A 20,208-nucleotide genomic window follows, 5' to 3' on the forward strand; every position below is an offset into this window, starting at 1 on the left:
GTAAAAAAATGTTGCCCAAGTAGTTGCAGAATGCCGTCGGTTAATTATTTCTTAATTTTCTTATTATTATTATTTATAATTATTTCTTTTTTTTGGTTTGACTTTTGGACTGGCAAACGAATTACGCGCACTCGAAACGGTTAAACGGTTTGGCGTCGGCGTTCAAACTGTTTACCGTTTGCGAAGCGGAGCTGTTGGCCCGCGTTTTATACCGACTTCCGTTTCCTGTTTCTTGGACTTGCGATTTGGGTTTTGGTTATTTTACGTGGTTACGTGGTATTACGCTGCCTGTTTCTGTACCGCTCGACCGTACCGCCGCGCTATATGAGCGTGTGTGTGTATATTTATGTGTGTGTGTGTATGTGTATTTATTTTTGCAGACGCCTTCAAGAACTATTTTTTCGAAATTTTTCAAAAACGCCAGCGCACACAGGACACAGGACACAGATTTCACAACTAGACAAGCGCGCGTGGTGTTGTGATAAAGAATTCTATGATGAGTTTCGCTAACTTCAGAGTTTATTTTCAATGGGGCGGACGACATGTTTTCATTATTTATCAGCGTGGGCGTGTCCTGCCCGCTGCCTCAAAATGGCAGCCAAATTCCTTATATAACGCCAGCGTATGCCCTTTGATTGGTCGCCCGATGGGAGCGGGCAGCGCAGCCGGCGCCTTCGTTCAGCTGGAATTGGGCAGCAGTCGGTGTGTCTCTACCCGGCGAGTCCTTCCAAACTTGACGAAGCCAATGCCAGCGTCAGTGGTGCGGCGTCTGCGCACTGCCGCATCGGGTCTCGCCACTGGGTGGCGGCGGGTGGCAGTGGGTGGTGGTTGCAAACCGAACTGGGTAGCACCACCCCCTTGAGAGACGTGGAAGCGACGAGCATCGCAATGCCCCGCAATGTCCAGCATATGGCACAAATTCTTTTTCCTCCGCATTTCTGCCTCTCTCTGTTTTCTCTCTCTCTTTTTGCGCCTTTCGAAGGGGAGCCACTGGCTGGTGGTGGTGGTGGGCGGTGGGTGGTGGGAGGTGTTCGGTGGGTGGCCTTCGCTGGGCCTCAACAAAAGGCACAAAACGGCAGCGCGGCGGCGGACCAACAATGCCAAACCTGAAATGGGCGTACATGTCAGTGGACTGATGGGGGGGGCAGGCGAGGGGAAAGGGGGTGCTTGGAGCAGGAGGAGGTGAAGGTGGAGCTGGAGGAGGTGGAGGTGGGTCAGGGATAGCCAGCAGGTGGGTCAGTTCCGAAAGGGAGGAGTGGCGATTCAGAGGCCTAGTTGTTGCAGTGCAACTGTTAAAAGCATGCAGCATGGCAAATCAATTACAGGGTGTCGCGATCGCCGTAGCCAGGCTTACAGGGTGCCACCTATAGAACCTATTTGTTTCTAAAAGAAATGTTTAAGTATTTCAAGTTTATCACCCAAGTTGAAAAGCAGCACACAGTCTAAGCAAACAATTTAAAAAACTTCATCTTTGTAACATTTATCTGTTTTAACGTAAAAAAATATATTATTTTATTATAATAACTTAATTTAATAGTTTTTAAAATATAAATTAATTTGTATAATAAGTAATTTATTTCTTATTTGAAGAGTAGGTTTTATTTATTTCAATCCTTTGAATAAATGTTCATCGATGTAGAATTTTGATCTGATTATTGATACTGACTATTGATACTACATCAATATTGTACATATCTTAAAACCCAATCAAACAAATTTGTTTCAAAATATATATTTTTTTTGTAATAAACTTGGTTTTTGTTTAGTTTTGAAATCGAAATTTAGTCCTACTGGCGCCATCTATGGGTCAGTTCCTAATTGAAAAACACGAACGCTGAAAAAGGATTTTACATATCCTTCCAGCTTTCGAAAGCTTTTAAGGACTCTTTACATGAAAAGCTTTTGCGAAATCTGAAGGAGCTAAAAGTTCACAGAAAATAAAATCAAAGTTTTAAAAGTTTCGAAAAAACCAAACCACTAAAAGCTATTGAAAGCCCATATCAAAATCCACCCAAAAAGTAAACAAACTTCAATTTTTGGTTTTGAAATTCACTTCATTGTTTCTCATTCGATTTTTTTTGTGTTTTTTTTTTTGTTCGTTTTTGTACAATTATCTAATAGGCTCCGTTGTTAATATTTCACAAGTTATTGTAGAGTCGTGTATAAAACTTTTTACAAGGATAGTCTAAAATGGGACCTCAACGTGACCAAAGGATAAGTTGCGGATGAGTTGAGTGTTGGTGAGCGATGAAGCACAACATGGCCTATAATGAATTTCATAAATTCGATCAGGAATCATAATACCTTGTTGTATAGCCTATACCAAATACGTACATATATCAACCTAAAGTTATGCGTCTCTATAAAATACCATATCTAATGTTTGAACATAACAAATTTGAACTAATGCGCCAAGCGAGCAGCAAACGATTGGGAACCTTTTTGTTTTGTTTTTAGGTGGAAAAACGGGACTACATGTTGGGGAATTACTACCTATGTATGTATGTTTGCTGACCCCCAGTGAGATCTATGGTCCTACGAGTCGTGATGATCTGGGGATGATTTGAATTCTCGGTTGCAATTCCATTTGCTTTGTGCATCGTTGTCGTTGCAATTGTGTCAGTTTGTCAGTTGTTCTTTTTCTTATTCTTTTTCTTTCAATTACTTTCTGTTGGTGGTACGAATTCGATTTCCCTTCTCGTTGCCCAGAGTTCTTATATTTAAATGTAGATAAATATTCTCCTGTGTATATCCTACGGCTCCTGACGCCCCAGCAATCCGTAGACAATGCGGCGTCGATTCTGCACCTCCGCCCTCATGGATTCCGTGTAGGGATCAAAGGATAGCAGACGCTTCTTGCGCCGGAAGATGCCCTCCTTGCGCATGATGGCGCACCGCATCAGCTGCTCGCTGATGGGGAACTGCAGGAACTCCAGGATGGAGCGCAGCTCCCGCTCCGTGTGGTGGACCAGGTCGTCGTAGAACACCACCTTGATGCTGCCCGTGAAGTTGCGCGCCCAGCTGAGGTTCATCATCTCCCAGCCCTTGAGCTTGTTGCTCACGAATTGCTGCCAGTCTGTAATGAAAACCAAAGCAGTTAAAACTATATGCATAATGCATGTTTATGCATACTGCACAAGTTATTTGCACAGCCTAATCGTTTCTAATTGGACTTAATTAGTTGATGCCCCCCCCCCCATATGCAAGACGTACATTTTCCCTTGGTGCGCTTATAGCGATCCGGGGATGCGAATCCGATGTGGCCGCCACTCTGGCGATTGAACTCGGCGATGATGGCCTTCTCCGGATCGCGGACAAGGAGAATGGCTTTCGAGAAGGGGGCCCACGCCTTGCCGCCCCACTCGTGGGTCTTCACCAATAATACTGAGCTGTTGCAGACGTTCTCCGCCGGAAAGCCGGTCTTCAGCAGGCCGTAGTCCTTGTAGATGCTGCCCGTCAGTATGCCGGTGGCCTGCTGGAGCAAGTACCTCAGCCACGTGTTCCCGCTGCCGGGAAAACTGGCCAGGGCGGTCAACGCTGGCAGGGATTGCAGGGCGGCGCTGACGTCACTGGGCAGGGCCGCTAAAAGTTGAATGTATAAGTCATGTATAAGTAAGAAAGGTCAAACTCGCAGGGTCACTTGCACTCACTGTAGAAGTCGGACTTGTAATCCGCGTAGATTGGAAGATCTCGATTTATGTACTTGAGGTCGCGACACCAGCGTATCGTCATCTTGCGGCTGGGCATCGGAAACCGAGGACTATGAAAGCTGGGAAACTGCGGGAAACAAATTGAGATAAAAATGTTGCATTAAATTGGGATAAGCAAGTGTCATCCATTCCGCGGAACGGTGTGTGTGTCTGCTATTTTTGTACACTTTCCTTGAAATGCCACATGTCAGTCGAGTTTTGCAAAGCGGAAAATTGGAAAACTGTATGTCTGTCTGTAGCACACGTGAAAACTCACCTCGGCGAAGCGTTCGATGCGCGGTCTTTTGGGATGCGATCCGGGTATGTTGTTCATGGACAGGAACAGGACGCCGCCGATGTAGATGATGATGGTTGCCGAGACACCGAAAAAGCGCCAGCCTTGTAGTGCCATATCGCCGTCTTTGCATTACTGAAATTGGGATTACCATCGGGCTTATTATTAGCTGCGGATGCGAGCGCTGCTCGTTTATGTAAAAATAATTCAAATGAACATGTTCGCATTAATGAAGCCAATTATCTGTGTATTTTGGCCGAGAACAGGAGCAGCGACAAGGAAGCGTAATCAATTTTTTGTTTTCTGTTGATTTTGTTATGACAACGAAACAAGTGTGCCAGGGGCGTAGCGAGGAGGGGGGCGGTGAGCAGAGGACACTTGTCCAAAATGGGCCCATTTGGCCACCTCCCTTCCAGCATGGAAATGGTAACCCCGACAACCCGCCAGTCAGTCAGTCAGTCAGTCAGTGAGACAGTCAGGCAGTCAGGAAGTCGGCGGAAATGGGGCGCACTTCAGTTTTGGGTTGCAAATGGAAATTGTAAAAAGAAAAGCCACCAGAAGGCAAGCTTTTCCAGCTCCAGCTCAGTAGCATACTCTCATTTCATTTTGGGGGTCCTCAAATGATTGATAACTTGTCACTCGCGTTGATAAAGGACTTCGATGACTAAATACCAATCAACACATAGTCCAAAATCATTAAGGCTAGAGAAATGGACTTTTTCTTTGAAGAAATAGTTACTAATAATAGACTATAATCTAGACCTTTATGAAAATAATAAATGAGTGCGGCAAGTACCCTTTTAGGCCATGATAAGAGATAATCTAGACCTGTTCAGATATGAAGCGACTTATTCTGAAGAACACTTCTCCACAAAGCCTTAAATACCCCTTCAAAAAAAGGGCATCGAGGGGGAAATGAGAATAAGAGAATAAAAGCCTTGTCATGCCTTCAACGGAATTCCTTGAGCTGCATGAAACGCTCACGAAATCCGCAAAAGGACACCCCATAACACACACACACACACATACATACACACATACACACATGTTAGGTTCACATACGCACACACACACATGAGCAAGATAAAGCAGCTAAATGCGAAAATTTATGCAACAGCTGGGCGAAAAGGCGGCGAGGGGTGTTCGAAGGGTACTCGTCCTTGGCCAAACGGATCCTTGAGGCACCGATAAACTCTGGCCCATCGGATGCCGGCGGAAAAGCCGCTGGATGATATAAGACATACGGCTCCCCCTTCCCCCTTCAACCCGGAAAAGCGCGGAAGTCGACCGAACACCAGCGAACAGGCCGGAACTTCTCGAGCCACCCACCCCTCCTCGAGAAAATCGCGGTGCTGAATGGTGGTGGGCCAAAAACTAGTTCAGCGCTGAAACAAGACGCAAACAAAAACAAAACCCAAGGCGGAAAAAAGGAGAGCGGCATAAAAAATGTGAAAGCTGAACGGAAAGGTGCACTGAGAGAAAGTAAGACACGCAAAATGCCATCACATTATATAGATTTTTCTGGCTTGACAGTGAAAATGATCAGCAATAGCAATCTATAAGAAACAAATAAATGCACTTCTTAATTAATATTTGAAGTAATATTTCCTAGAATAATTTATTTTAAATAATCATAATGTTTGATTTGAATGTTTGGTTTGATTTTCAGATTTTTAAGGCACTTCATACTAATGGTGATTTCTAGGTAGATTGCTTTTCTCAGTGCACACTAGAGTCTATATAATGAAATAGCTCGGCGGCCGCAAAAGGGAAATAGAGAAATATCATAAAAAATGGGCACCACCAGCTTCGCGAGAGCGATGCGGCGGTCAGAAGGGTTGGCTGGCAATAATTTGATTGTTTTGCGGCATAAATCAGACAAAAGCCAAGCGCACATTAGCGCAGCCAGCATAATGGAGGAAAAAAACAGAAACAGAAACCTAAAACTCGGAAACGTTGACATCGCAGGTGGAACGGTGGCCCAGCCCACAGGTTTACATAATGCTTACGAGAGGGGTTCCCGAGCAAATGTTCCCTACCAAATGTGAAAGGGGGAGTTCATCATACCCATACCCATAACCGAATCACCCAATGAATATGCATTTTGATTGCGAGACCAAAGACGAAAGCCAAACAAATGTGCACAATAATCAAAAATAAGCACAGCAATGGGGCAATGTGCGGTGAAACAATGCATGAGATCAAATAAACAAATGTGGCTGCTGGCAAACGAATTCGTATCTCTGATAGTACATTCCGCATTTTTTTCGTTTTTTTTAGAGCCATTCGCTTGAATGTAAACAAATCATTTCGTGCCTTTGCTGTGTACAAATTGCGAATACGAATACGAATATATAGGAATATGAATGTATAAGTTGTACTTACCGATACCGATTCCGGATCCTTGCCCCCTCTTTGAACGCCGCTGACAACCACCAACCAGCCGACCAGCGACAAACACGCCCAGAATTCGCAGCTACATGTCAATCGACGAACTCGCAATGACAATCGCAGTTCAGGAAGCTGCTGATAAAAATGGGGGAATCACAAGGCTCCCATTTGCGGCTGTTCGTTTGGCTGTTTTAAATCAGCAAGAGCACATTGGATACTAACAATAACACGCACACACACACACTGGCAAAAAGAATCACTGTGAAAAAAAAATAAATAAATCCGGTGGCAGCAGCAACAACAACAACAATCGCCAACACAGGGCCAAACAAACAAAACAAATGTGAACTATTTATTTGTGCCACTCGGCCCACACGTCGTATGCGCAATGCCTGGGGGCGCACTCCTTGTGTGCTGTGTGTTGTGCGTTGTGCGCTGTGTGCTCCGTGTGCTCCGTGTGTCCGAGAATTTCTGTTCGGCTCGGAGGAAGTGGAATCCACACAGTACAACCCGCAGCAGCAGCAGCAGCAGCAGCAGCAGTGGCAGCAGAAGAAGAAGCGGCATCAGCATCGCACTGGGGGATGATTGAAAGCTTTATTTTAGATGGCGTTGCCACTGACGCGGAAAAGCTCCATTAGCAACCCCTTTTTCTCAGCAGCTGGGCATGATTTGGGCTCTTTTATGGGCTCTGCGCAGGCGCCGATCTTTTGCAGAGTTTCCAGAAATGCTCAATAGGTGGCCATTGCCACAGTAACCCTCTCGAAGAAATATATGTGTTGATAAAATATAAATTATTCGATTGTCATGTGTTTTAATTGCTTAGAATTCTTTGATTCTTGTTTAAAAATATGCTAATATTATTTTAAAATATATCAAAACAAATAAGCCTTTCAACTTTGCGCAGGCGCCGATCTCCTCTAGAGTTTCCAAAAGTGCTCAATAGATGGACAATGCCAGAGTTATTGATTATATTTGCATGAGTCGTTAGCAATTGAAATTATTTTAATGACAACTAAATTTAATAATAAACTAATCCATAAAAAAGGAAAACTATCGTGGCTTATAGCACTTAAAGACCGCCCATCAAAATAAAATGATTCCTTAGTTTTTTTTTAACATTTTCTTCTTTTATTCAAATAAGTTCTGCTTGCCTCGATATCTCATTCAAATTTCACCTTGCCTGCTGGGGATTTGGCTTCACTTGCATTGGTTTTTCGTGGTTTCATTTAGTGTTCGAATTGGGGTTCGTATTATTTAGCAGCAACATCATACCTTGTGGTGAGTAAAAGCTGATATGATGTAGATTTGGCACACTACAAAGTAACTTGCAACCGAAGGCAAGTTTGTTGTCATATTCGTTTTGTATTTCACTTTTATTTGCGCTTCATTAACATGTGCTAATTTCTTAGTTTGTTTTCATTTTTGCTTTTGCTTTAGTTCTCATTTAGTTTAGTTTAAATTTTTTTTTTGCGTATAATTTCACTATAAGTACATTCTCTTTAGTATTCGGTCAACATTGCGAAATTAGCAATTAGGAGAAAAAAAAATGTATTTATACATTCATATAGGATTTTACTCTAGACTCGTGGGACTTATTATGCGCTACCTTAAACTAATGTACAAAAATATCGGTAACTTAAGTACGAGCAATTTAAAATTTAAAATCAACAACGACAACAATCCGCGGTATTCAATGCAATATAGTACAATACAGAGTAGGTCATAATCGGTCATCTGGCATATCTTCAGTTAAAAACAATCGATTAAAAATGATCCATATACATAATTGACTCACAGAGCTTTTCGTTGACTGACAACAATTGAACCGAGAGTGAGTGGTACGTAAGAAATCAGTTAGACATACTTGTATATATAAGGATTTATATATATATCGGGAATGGGGCCTATATAATGGGTGCCTGGCTAAGGATATATCGATGATTATATGATAGCTACCTTCTGGTCAATAACACTCTCCTCTTTTGGGCAATTTGCAATTTTATCATTAACTTTGCTAGGATTTCCTATTGTGTTTACACGTTTATATAAAAAAGAGACAAAAAAAAAGACATTTTGTGGTCCCTGGCGTATGTAATTCAATTAAAATGGTTCTCCACCTTGGCATTCAATCTTGGCCTCCTCAACAAATGAACCCAATAAACGACTAAATCAAATCCTTATAGAGTTACTCCTGCTCCATCTTTCGACTGTGTCTTGAATTACATAAGTGTTGTGCTTGTCGTTTTGTCTTATTACATTTAGTTGGACTGCTTATCTGGCTGTGACCCATTTAAGTTTTGCTTTTTTGTGTACTTTTTGGTTTTGGTTGCTTTGGTTTTCTTTGTATTGAACCCATTTGAGAATTCCTTGTTCCTTGAATTTCAGGTTTTTTATGTTGCTGTGGACTAGTTTCGGAGAAATACATATTATTCAAAGAGGGAAAGCATTTTTCTTCGGTTTTTTACAAATACTTCAAGTATTTAAGGGCTAATTTCAGGCGATTCCAAATAGTGTTTACTAAACTAAAAAAATTCGAGAGGTTTACAACTCAATATATATATTTTTTCAAATTTATTTGAGTACATTATTTACGAAGTTCTCATAAAAAATCAACGAAATATGCTTATCCCCAAGAAGTGGTGTACATTTTAAGTAATAATCGGTATTTATCGATGTTTTTGAGGAAAGTCATCGATAAATATTGCTTACTCGTTAAAATTTGCATAAATTTAAATCTGTTCCCACCACAAAAGGTAGGAACACTTTTTCAAGATACTTGAATAGATGTAATATCTAATACTAACTTTGACTTTTTAATTTTTAAAGTGTGGGTGTGTTTGTATTGTGACCGTGTGTGTAGGTTAGTGCGCTTAGTACAGTACGATAGTTATCGATAGCCGAAGTAGCCAGAGCGATAGTAAGTGGCTTGAGTACAGCTTAACATCCTTTTTTGTGGCTAGTTGAAACTACGAAACTCTAGAGTTGGGTGTCTAACTTTTCTCTACGGACTCTACCGTCTGATTAGTGAGTGCGTCTAGGGCCTGGCTAGTAACTGTCCTTAGTTAAGCGATTAGTTCGGAGCAACAATAGAAATCAAAAGTGAAAAAGCAACAATCAATAATCGTGCTTCCTGCCTACATAGTCTTGAGATACATTTTTGTTTTCGGCGGCGGTGCGACAGACTCGATTCGGTTTCGAAATAGATCTTGAACTGCACTAAACTACTTAAGTGCTAGAGTTGCCTTTCTTATGGCGAGATAGTTTCTCTAGTTAGAATTGGAGGATGAGGTGAAGGTCAGAGGTCAAGGGTTAGCAGGACAAGCAAGGAATCAGGTGAACAAAACCGAATGGATGCTGGGACTTTGGAGGCTTAAGGTCTATAGAGCTAGTCTAAGTTTCTCGATAGGTTTGACTAACGCTTCGATAGGCTTAACCGAGGGTGTTCAACAAGTAAATCGCTAATCTATGCATATTATAGGCTCTATATTTAGATATTCGTATGCAGGTGTATGCCTTATGTATGTGTTTAGTGTGTTTGTTTTCAATTTCATTTTCATTTCAATTTCCCTTTTTTTTTTTTAGTTGTGTGGCCTGTTCTATTTCAAAACATTTGTCCGAATCGATTAGTATTTAAAATGTTTCTTAAATAGTTTTCTATATAAGTTATTAAAGCTTTCGGTTTTCATTAGACTAGATCATATATAGATATATAACTATGTATAATTCTGTGTATATATGTACGTACTTAAAATATATATGTATATATATGTTCCATAGTCTCTAACAATAAGAGGTATATACATCTGTAGAGAGGCCCAGGCCCCCGCCCTCCACGAACTAAACGAGCAACTGATCAATATACCGATTTGGGTTCGGATCGAGATGATGGGGATGCAGATACAAATGCCGATTTTCATCTTATTTGCGGTTACAGTTTCAGAGATACATACAAAATGAACAAACATGCGCATCGTGGCATGGACGTTTTTCAGGACGGTTTTAATGTGGGAATTATCTTCTACGCACATACATTCTCTCACAGGGTCACACAAATTTGGCAATTTTTTTGAAACAAAATCTAAGAAAATATTAAAAGACCCTCAAGTACACTTGCATAATGATAGAGCAATTAAAAAATAGAAAAAGATATGATAATAAACAAATTAACCATTGTTTAAAATGTATTTATATTTAAAAGTGATTTTATAAGAAAAATAAGTACTTAAGGAAATATTATTGTAAATAGAATGTAATTAAAACGAAATAATAATATTTTTTTACCGGATAAATCTAACCTAGTGTTAAAATATTACCATTTTGCAAGAATATACCAAAGGGATCAGATCAAGATTACAATTCAGAAAAGCGAAACGAAGAGTAATTGGAACCGGGGTGGGAACACTCTCTGGCTATTTGTGTGTTTTGTTTCTCGGTTCTTAGTAGTTTTTGTTTCCGTTAAATCTACATGTTTTATATATATATATGTATATATATATATAAATCTCAATGGGGTTTTACTTTATGTGTGTATATATCGATTCTTCTGCTGGGGGGTTTTCGTTAGGGCTAAACATATATAGAATATAGATCTATATGTCCTGACATCTTCTTAGTTTTGTATATCATATACATATACCTAGTTCTTGTACCATGTCTTGTAATACTGTCCAAATTCCATTGCTTATTGGTTGTCTGCGGTTGAACGTGCTTCTGGCCGCGTTGGGGTTGGGAATCGGAACTCGGAACGGGATGGGGACCAGGATCGGGATCGGGTTAGATTTGGTCGCAATTATAGTTCTCAAAGCTTGTCTTTATCACGGTCGATGCTCATTGCTTTAAAGATTCCGCGTCCGATGCCGTAGCGCAGATTGAACTGATCCAGACTGGAGGCCCGCGGTCGCTGGCTGCCGCTTTGGTGACCCGCAGATGTGGAGCCACCGGCTCCAGAGCTAGATGCTACCGATCCGCTGGGCTCCATTGAGCCGCTGGCCGATCTGGCCAACTGCTCCTCCATTTCCGTTTCACTAAATTCCGTTTCCGTGTCGCTGAACTTCCGGCGTCGCCGCAGAAACGTGCTGCAGTGCTTCAGGTCGCCCAGATTGTCGGATAGGGAGTGACCACGCTTCCGTTCCTGCCGCTCCATCTCGGCGGCCAGCATCTGCACCTCCCAGTCGTTGTGGCTCGCCACGCCACCTCCGCCGTCATCCATGTCCTCCACGTTTCGGGCATCTCGTCCCCGCGGATCCTCCTCCTCGTCGTCCACATCGGCCATGTTTATCTTGCTGGACGAGGAGCTTGAACTGGAGCTCTCGCCAATGTCGAGGATCACGCTGTCCGACAGGCGGGCCAGATTGCCCGTGACATCCGCCACCATGACGGCACCGCTCGTTCCGCTCCCGCTCCTGCTGCCCAGGTGTCCAGTCTCCGGTGCGTCGCTCCACTCGCGATAGCCACTGCTGCGCCCGCTGCTGCGTCCATTGCCCTGGCCGGAATAGAAGCTGGGGTGGCTCTGGGCGTGGCGGGAGCTCAGGGAGCCGGGTCCTCCATAGTAGCTGCTCGGACAGTTGAGTGCGTTCGCCGAGGCCGCATGATGACGACTTGGACCCGGCGATATGCTGCGCCTGCCGCCTTGAATGGGCGGCGATGAGGTGAACACCGTGTCCAGGGAGTCTCCTCGCTGCAAACAAGTCAAAGTAAATTCAATTTCCTGTCCAGTATGGGTGTGCATCAAACCTACCATAAACAAAAGTTCCGCTGAAGATCCCGAACTGCTGTTGTCCTCCTCCTCCGGCGGCTCATCGTCGTCCACCGACAGCTGGGGCATCTTCTTCTGGCGCCGGCTGATGGGCAGTACCATGGCGGATGAGGATGAGGATGAGGATACCGCTGGCGCCGTGGACTTGCCCTCTATGGAGCGCAGCTTGAGCTGCAGCTGGGCAATGATGGCGTCGCGGCGCCGCACCTCACCAGCCATGCTGGAGAATTGCGTCTCGAACTTGGAGTGCATCTCGTTCATGTGCGTCTTGATCACATGGTTGATGCCGTTCAGGATCTGATTGAAGTAGTCCTGTGCCTCCGGGAAGCCTTTAAATTCAAGATCATACATCGTTGTGAGAACGTTGAACGGTTGATGTGGATGAATGAAATGGGTATGGGTACTTTGTGTCTGGCAAAAGGTGAGTTTTTATTGCATTTCGGGTGAGAGGACATTCACAATAGTATTTTCCAGAGTTTTACTACATCAAATTAGGCTGTGGGTGTTAAAGCGTTTTTAGCACTACATACTTAGGCTATTAGTACTTCGATTCAGTTACGTGTCAGCCTTAACTATCAAGTACAGTTGACTTCGTGGCACGAAGCTCTGTATACCAATGCAGATGTTCAGTTTTTGCGTGAATGGTTCTTTTTACACATTCCAAAGGACAGACAAAGTAAGAATCAGAAATATATATAGTGCATCATATGCATTGGCATCAATACATACGTACATCGTCGACAATTATTTACAAACGTCACGCATTCTCATTCCCATTACCATACAAATGTTGCACCGGCTCAGCTGAGATCTCTATATGGTACGCGTATATATATGTGTAGATATGTATATATACAGTATCGTGTTCTTTGGTGGGTTATTTTTATATATACAAAAGCATTGGTTGAGTGTGACTTTGTGTGTTCTGTGCTGTTTTAGTTACATGCTCCTAAGAACTTAAGCATCCATCATGGCGGCTGTTTCATTCCATTTCGTTCCCAATGCGTGCGTGACTGTACTTCCGCCCATCACCTGAAAAGTTTCTCCGTTCTATGCACATTTCGTGTATTTAGCTTTGATTTATTACTCTTTAGGACTTGAGATCTTTTTTAATATTTCGGCAAAGCCCTGAGAAGGTAAGGGTTAAAAATACAGGTACAAACAGGTAACTCTTTAGGAGAGTTAAGGAAAGACTTGAAGGGATAGCCAAAGAATTGGTAATTTTAATATTTAAAGTCTGAGGGGACAGTTGTGTTTTATCGCAATTATAGGAAAGGTAGAGTTAAGACATTTACTATTTAAGGGTGGATACGAGATTATAGCTATGAGGAAAACCATATTATATTATTGTATATATGTAGTTCGAATCGCTCAGGGATAGAAAAACGGAGTATGGAATATAATAGAATTTAATAATGATTTCACAAATGTATAATAGGTAAATAAGTTATAAAATAATACACAGTGTCTGTGTTTCGAAAGCCTTTTACACTGAATGTGATCATGCAGAGATGTTAGTAAGGATTATATCAAAAGCGGTGGCGCAAATAGATGATTAGAAGATTAGTTTGAAGGGGAGTGGTGGGGGAGAAAGCAGGGCAAAGCGAGAGAAAGTTCTTATTGTGCGAGTATGAGTGACTCGCATACATGCGCAAGTGTCAGTTTATATAGAAGTATGCTCAAGTAGAGAGAGAGAGAAAGTGATAGAGTTACATGGCGTGTTTCTTAATCTCAAATATATCTTTACAATCTGGAAAGTGACAAGCGTTGCATGGCATTGCTCTTGTTCTGGATCTTGGATCTATAATGCTCGATCTGAAACAGATATATTTACCTTCGATCCGCTGCCCTTGACCCGTTCCACCCATCGCACTGGTCGTGTTCTGCCTGAGCTGCAAATTCAAATTCAAATCAGTGGTGGACTGGGCATGGAGAATCTGATTCGACGACGCTGAACACTCGACGACATAGGAGGCGGACGTGGATGTGGATGTGGATGCGGATGCGGATGCAGTTGCGCCCGCTCCCGCTCCCGCTGGCAACAGCGACGCTGAGGCGCTGCCAACGCCACCAACGATTCCGCGTCCGCCCAACTCCCCATGCAGTTGGGCGGGATACGCGAAGCTCTCCTGCGGCGAATTCGTGGGCGTTACCAACGTCAACGTCGGCGACCAGACATTCGACGGAGCTCCGGGCTCCAATGGAAGTGGAACTGAGCCGGAATGAGCTGGTGCAATGGGTACCGGAAACGGAAATGCCACCGCCGGTGCTGGAGGACACGTATACGCACTGTTGCCGTTGTTGTTTTTGCTCGGATGCGAACTCGAATTAGCACTGCTATCGTTAACCGTACCGTTACCGTTACCACTACCGTTACCGTTACCGTTACCGCAACCATTATTCACCGAACCGAGCGCCGCAGCACCGCCGAAGGGAGATTCCTCCTCCTTGGCACTGGCGGGCGGGCTGGAAAGAGTGGAATGGAAGGTTACACTCTTCAAGAGCTTACTGTGCCTAGCCACGTACCCTTCCAAGGTCGGCTCCGCCGGCAGGCCCTGCCCCTTTTGGCTGGCACTGGACTTGACCTTTGACCCCGCTCCCGTTACCATTCCCGCCCCCGCCTCCTCCTGCTGACCACCGCCCATCTGGAGTTTCTTGAGTATGCTCTTCAGCTTGCGCCGCTCCATGGTCTCATTCGATTCGGGACTGAGTGGCAGGGGCACGTACTGCAACTGCCTGGAGTTGCTATCCGATGCGGATGCGGATGCGGAAGCGGAGGCGGATGCCGATGCCGATGCAGAGGCGGAAGTATTAGTGGATATCGAGGTGGAACTGGTGGTGGACTCGTACGTGCTGAGGAACTGCGAATAGATGCCGGAGGTGTCGCTATAGCAACGATACAATGACTCCGTAATGGGCACCTTGCTATCCGGCCCGGATTTGGAGCAGTCCAGGCTAAAGCTACGGGTTTGCAGCGCCCGTTCCAGTTCCGCCAGCTTCTGGCGCTCATTCAGGATCTTCAATCGCTTGACGAACGGCAGTCCGCAGTATTCCGGCGACAGATCGAACACGCTCTGGTAGAGCTTCCGCCGTCCATTGCCTCCCAGTTCGGTCAGTTCGCCGTCGGGCAAGTGCTGCTCCGGCTTCTGGAGACGCAGGTAATCCCTCCTCGCGCTGGCCGTCACCTGGTTCCCCTGACTGGCCGTGGAACCGTTGGTGCTCGCAGAGCTTGGCCCTTGAATCTGACCCTGCTGGTGGTGGCCATGATGATGGTGATGATGGTGTCCATGACGCGGCGATCTCGAACTGCTTCTGGCGCTACGGTGACGTGGTCGCGGATGCGTCTCCATCTGCTGGGGTATGTTGCTCAGCGAGTAGTTCTTCAGCGGTGAGGCCAGATCATCCGGCGAACAGTTGGTTAAGCTCGTGTAGCTCGAGGACATTAGGGTGGCCAGTTTCAGCTTGGACCAGGGCTTGATGGGCGTGCCATCGGTGTCCGTGTCGGATTGCAGCGGCGTGGCCACCCGATGACTTTGCGGTTTCACTATCCTCTTCGATATGGTGGCAATGCCAGAACCAGAACCAGACCCCAATCCCAAATCCATTCCAGCCGCGACGACGGGATCCTCGGATGTGGCATGCTTGGCCACCAGAGCCAGTGATTTGGGTGGCTCCTTTTTGGCAATGGCTCCCGTGCTTGGACCCGGAGAACTGCTGGCTCCACCGCCGCCGGCCTGCAGCTGCTGGATCTTCTGCTTGAAGGACACCTTCATGATGGGCTTGATCTGGGCCACCGTCAGCGATTGTCCCGGTGCCGAGATGCCCGAGATGGCTCCACCATTCGAGCCCGGATGCGATCCACCCGCCTGGCCGGCACCAAAATGCGAATCTATTTTGCTGCTGATGTTGGGCGGCGTGTTGACCTAAGTGATTTCATCGGATTAGGTGAACGTTTTGGGAAAGAAAGATGGTTGGGCATATTAATAGAAGGTGCGAGTTTCATAAATGATGCTTGTTCTCATACTCCTGTTATTGAAACGGGTATTTCTGCTAACTGGAGCATGAGAAAGTTAACGTGAAACGTGAAACTTAACCGGCACTTATAACTGGCTTTTTGTTATTTTCTATGAACATTTATAGATGTACAAGAAATCTAAGGCTTCTTTTGATTCTAACTGAACATGAGCTTAACTGGAGGTGCATTTTAAACGACCTAACTATTGAAGGCTAAGAATGAAGTGAGTTTTCTTTTAGACATATTCCCCCAAATGCGGTAGGGAAAGTTAAGGACTTGCTGCTTTCTAGATCTATAGGTTTTGGATGCTATATCTGTTTATATAATTTTGTTGTCTTTTGTTTTTGTTTTTGTTTTCGATTTCGATTTTGATATGTCTTTATAGTTTTTGTTTTGCTTTACCATGACGACGCCGGGTTCGGCGGCGTTTGCCTGCGGCTCGTTCTTAATTTTCAACTGCTGGAGTCGCTGGATCAGGGGAAAGCCTTCGCTGAATTCGCGTTCGGGCTCCTCCTGGATCGATTCCTGCGGCGATAACGTACACGTTACATGTGAGTGAGGTGGAGATTTCTGTGGTGGTGTGGACTTAACAGCTCGCTCTTCGCGATCCTAGTGCAAGACACATAAAGACACATACAAAACTACTGTTTAGGAGCTGGGGATAATTACATACAACACGAATTTATCTGGATCGGGCGTTAATCATTTCGTAAGCTAAACCAAAATCAAATGATAAATGCAAACGAACTCATGATTTAAGTGGGCAATGTCAGCGATGGTGTATCTTTCATTTTTTGCTTGTATTTGTTGGTTTATTTCATCTGTAAATTATAATTATACATGTTTTTGTTTTGTTTACCAAGCGAAAGCAGGGGACTATTCAAAGCATCTAGATAAGCTCACAAATTCCTTTTTTTTTACAAAAATTTACAGAGAACAGGCAACCTTTTTGAACTATTCTAGTAAATCTTTTCTAAAGAGTATAGAAGTTTTTATGTGAAATGTTGCCAATTACTAATCACTTCTTAAGATGTTAATATATATATTATTTTCTTAACATTCCCAAAAAGTAGGAAAATAGTTTTCTCTGCTCCAGTTCTATATAATTGCATCTGTATAGCTTGCTATATATTATATATATTTTGAATTGCGTTACGTGCTCGATTGCGATAATGAAGATCTTTGGTAGTAGCACATTTATCTTGGGTGGATTTATCTGAAGGTGCACTAACAACTTGTACAAACTGCATTACATTATGGAGTCGAAACATTGTACACATATGCAAGTGTGGGTGGTGGGTGAAGGGGTAGTAAGGTGGCTTGTGGGTGGTGGGTGGTGGTGAGACTATAAGTAATCGGTATCTCAGATAAAACAGGCTTCAGACCGTTTTCCATTAGGCTGTTTGTGTTTTTGTGGGCGTGTTGGTTTGTTTTTCCATTTGTCAAGCTCTGCATTCAATGCTCTGTTTGTCTGCTTGTGGCGAAAAACCATTTAAAGCCTTGCGGATGGCATGTGGGTGTGGAAGTGGGCGGGTGTGGGTGTGGGCGTGGGCGTGGTGACTCTGGAAGGGTGTGGAAAATCGAGTCGAGCAAAAGGTGAAGCGGGTGAGTAAAAGAAAAGAAAGTGAAATGAAAAATAACAAAAAACCAAAAGAGCTGTGTGGTTTCCGGTGGCTCGGTGGTTGTAACTGTGGTGGTAACTGTGGCTGTTGGCTGTGTGGCTTCTGGCCTCAGGTGGGTGGCGATGTCGATGCCGTTGCGAATGGCTTCCCATCCCTGGCCGGGCCTGGCTAACTCACCTGCTTCTCCTTGAGGAGCCGGAGGCGCTGCAGCAGGGGCAGTCCCGCCCCAATCGGGCTGGGCGTTTTGTCGTGCAACTCGTCCTTGGCCTCGGCACTATCCGCATCCTTTTCGTCCGATCGAACGCGCGACATGCGCTTCAGCAGGATCTTGCTGCCGCGCGGCGAGGTGTTGTGCAGCGGCTGCATCTCCAGGGATTCATCGCTTTTGCGCGAGGTCCTGGGGGAAAACAAAAGCAGCATTGCCATTTGAGATTCGTATGCAATTCGCACGTTTTGCCTGGCCTTAAAAATCAATTGAAAAGGGTTTTTATGTCCAGAATCTCACCTGGACTTTTTCAGCACGTTGCGGAATCCCTTGACGTCGTGCTTCAGCTTGTCCACGATCTTCTTGGAGGCACTGTTCTCGCTGCTGTCGCTCTGGTGCACCTGACCCTGGTGGTGGCTCTGGTGGTGATGCGGATGTGCTGCCGCATAGGCGGCCGCCTCCTTTTCGCTCTGCGCCTTGGCGTACTTCTTGTTCACGCAGCGCACCTCCATCAGCCGCTTGCGGCCGAGGGTCTGCAGGATCTCCTGGGCATCGGGATAGTCTTTCATGGCTGCCAGGACATCCTCGCGGGACAGGGAGAAGAGCTCCGAATAGCCCACGGAGCGCACATCCGCTGTGCGTCTGCAAAATACCCAATGAACAGATGAATAAAACTCTTCCTTCTCATTATCCCATTGACTCACTTGTTCAGCCCGTCCAGATTGAGGATGCCGATTTCGCCAAAAAAATCGCCAGCCTTCATGGTGGTTAGAACTTTGCCCGTCTCGCTCAGCACCTCCAGGATGCCATCGGCAATGATGAACATCTCGCGGGCCACCTCGCCCTTGCGGCAAATGGAGTCGCCCGGCGTGAAGATGTAGGCCTTCATCTTGAGCACGAGATCGTGAAGGAACTCGGGCTGGCACTCTTGGAATATGGTCACCTTCTTCAGCACGCTCAGGTTGACATGTAAGGCCAATTCGGTTTTCAGCTTGTCGGGCAGGAGCCCCAGTGCGGTATTGATGTCACCGCCACCCTGTATCCTGCCGCGGGACCAGCTGTAGTCGTACCACCGCAGCACGCGACGCTTCATCCCTCCGGGCACCTAAATGGATTGGCCAGGATGTGGCGGCACATTAGTTTGGCTCACTGTGCGATGAAGGAGAATGCGACGCGACGAACTCACCTTGTGGTGCCGCATATAGGTCTTGGCCCCATCCAGCAGGCGCTCGAACTCCAGGCGATTCGCATTTCGGTTCGTTATCACATTGCCCACTTGGCCCACAATGGTGGCGAAGATAAAAACACCAATCAAATAGCTAACGATCGTAAAAATATATCTGCGAAGGAGCAATTCAGGGAGTGGCAATCAATTAGCAGGGCACATGTAATCCAAACGATATGGATACGGAGAGAAACAGGCTGGCTCAATTGAATTAGAAGACATTTTTGTAAACATTATTTAGCTATACTATAATGTCTTTAAAACGATTTATACCACTCATTTTCTCTCCTTGTAGCACTTTTTGCAAGCTCAATCAAAGTTTTCGAAAGCTTAAGATGAGGTTTAATAAACTATTTGAAATCTTTGCTAGTAATTTGTTAGACAAATATCAATGGAACTGTTCAAGGCTGTCGCACGCTTTCGAAAACTTTGATGCCAAACGCTCATTTCGGGGCAATATATGCAACAGATATTTATTCAGATATTAGAAAACTATAACACCAAGGCAGACGAATCGGTGGACAGCCCCCAAACAAGTTGCATGATATTCGCTGAATTTGATTGACCTTGCTAACAAAATCGTAGATGTTGTATGTTTATAATGATCGTACCCATAACTAGAGCCAAATTGAAGTAGGCGCGATTTAATGCCACGCCGCGGAATTGATCGTGGGCCGTCCACCGAAAAGTTCGGTCTGATTAGTGAAATTGTTGATTGAAAGTAAGAGCAGAAACCCCCCATTTGCCATAAATAATATTTTAATACATATATATTCAGTAAATCTTACTCACTCTGCATTCGTTTCGGGCGTGGGCAGATCCCCAATGGTCGTCAGTGTCAGGGTCGACCAGTACAGGCTGCCCAGATACTTTCGCGTCAGGGTGGCGTAGTCCCCGGGTCGATACGGATACACCCAGTCGCCCTAGGATATATCAAAACACTTATAGATAATGCTTCTAAAAAACATAATTTATTGCTTCTTATTAGCAATAAGTTGAGTATTGCATGTT

At 44.7% G+C, this 20,208-nt stretch overlaps 2 protein-coding genes across 9 annotated transcripts in view; both read right to left on the reverse strand.

Moving 5' to 3' along the window:
• Positions 1-2,033: 2,033 nt before the first annotated feature.
• Positions 2,034-6,884, reverse strand: LOC120457036 (WSCD family member CG9164). Its single transcript, XM_039644203.1, has 5 exons — positions 6,370-6,884; positions 3,967-4,119; positions 3,651-3,777; positions 3,214-3,582; positions 2,034-3,076 (listed from the first exon to the last, which is right to left on the reverse strand). The coding sequence occupies exons 2-5, from the start codon at positions 4,099-4,101 to the stop codon at positions 2,754-2,756; spliced, it is 954 nt and encodes a 317-aa protein (XP_039500137.1). The 5' UTR covers positions 4,102-4,119; positions 6,370-6,884; the 3' UTR covers positions 2,034-2,753.
• A 3,758-nt stretch (positions 6,885-10,642) lies between these two features.
• Positions 10,643-20,208, reverse strand: part of LOC120455449 (merozoite surface antigen 2, allelic form 2) — a 72,177-nt gene continuing 62,611 nt past the window's right edge. For 4 of the 8 annotated variants that reach the window (XM_039641655.1, XM_039641656.1, XM_039641661.2 and 1 more), the window contains 11 exons: positions 19,990-20,120; positions 19,809-19,892; positions 19,159-19,312; positions 18,677-19,077; positions 18,273-18,614; positions 17,945-18,164; positions 16,548-16,754; positions 14,657-16,053; positions 13,965-14,596; positions 12,113-12,459; positions 10,643-12,052 (listed from right to left, as the gene is read on the reverse strand). In XM_039641655.1, coding sequence (XP_039497589.1) covers positions 11,174-12,052; positions 12,113-12,459; positions 13,965-14,596; positions 14,657-16,053; positions 16,548-16,754; positions 17,945-18,164; positions 18,273-18,614; positions 18,677-19,077; positions 19,159-19,312; positions 19,809-19,892; positions 19,990-20,120 — 4,794 coding nt within the window. In that variant the 3' untranslated portion in view covers positions 10,643-11,173. Of the gene's footprint in view, positions 12,053-12,112; positions 12,460-13,964; positions 14,597-14,656; positions 16,054-16,547; positions 16,755-17,944; positions 18,165-18,272; positions 18,615-18,676; positions 19,078-19,158; positions 19,313-19,808; positions 19,893-19,985; positions 20,121-20,208 lie in introns of those variants that run through there. The other 4 variants (XM_039641659.1, XM_039641660.2, XM_039641657.2 and 1 more) reach the window with 4 other exon arrangements.

This window comes from Drosophila santomea, chromosome X (assembly GCF_016746245.2).
Source record: "Drosophila santomea strain STO CAGO 1482 chromosome X, Prin_Dsan_1.1, whole genome shotgun sequence".
Classification (NCBI taxonomy): domain Eukaryota; kingdom Metazoa; phylum Arthropoda; class Insecta; order Diptera; family Drosophilidae; genus Drosophila; species Drosophila santomea.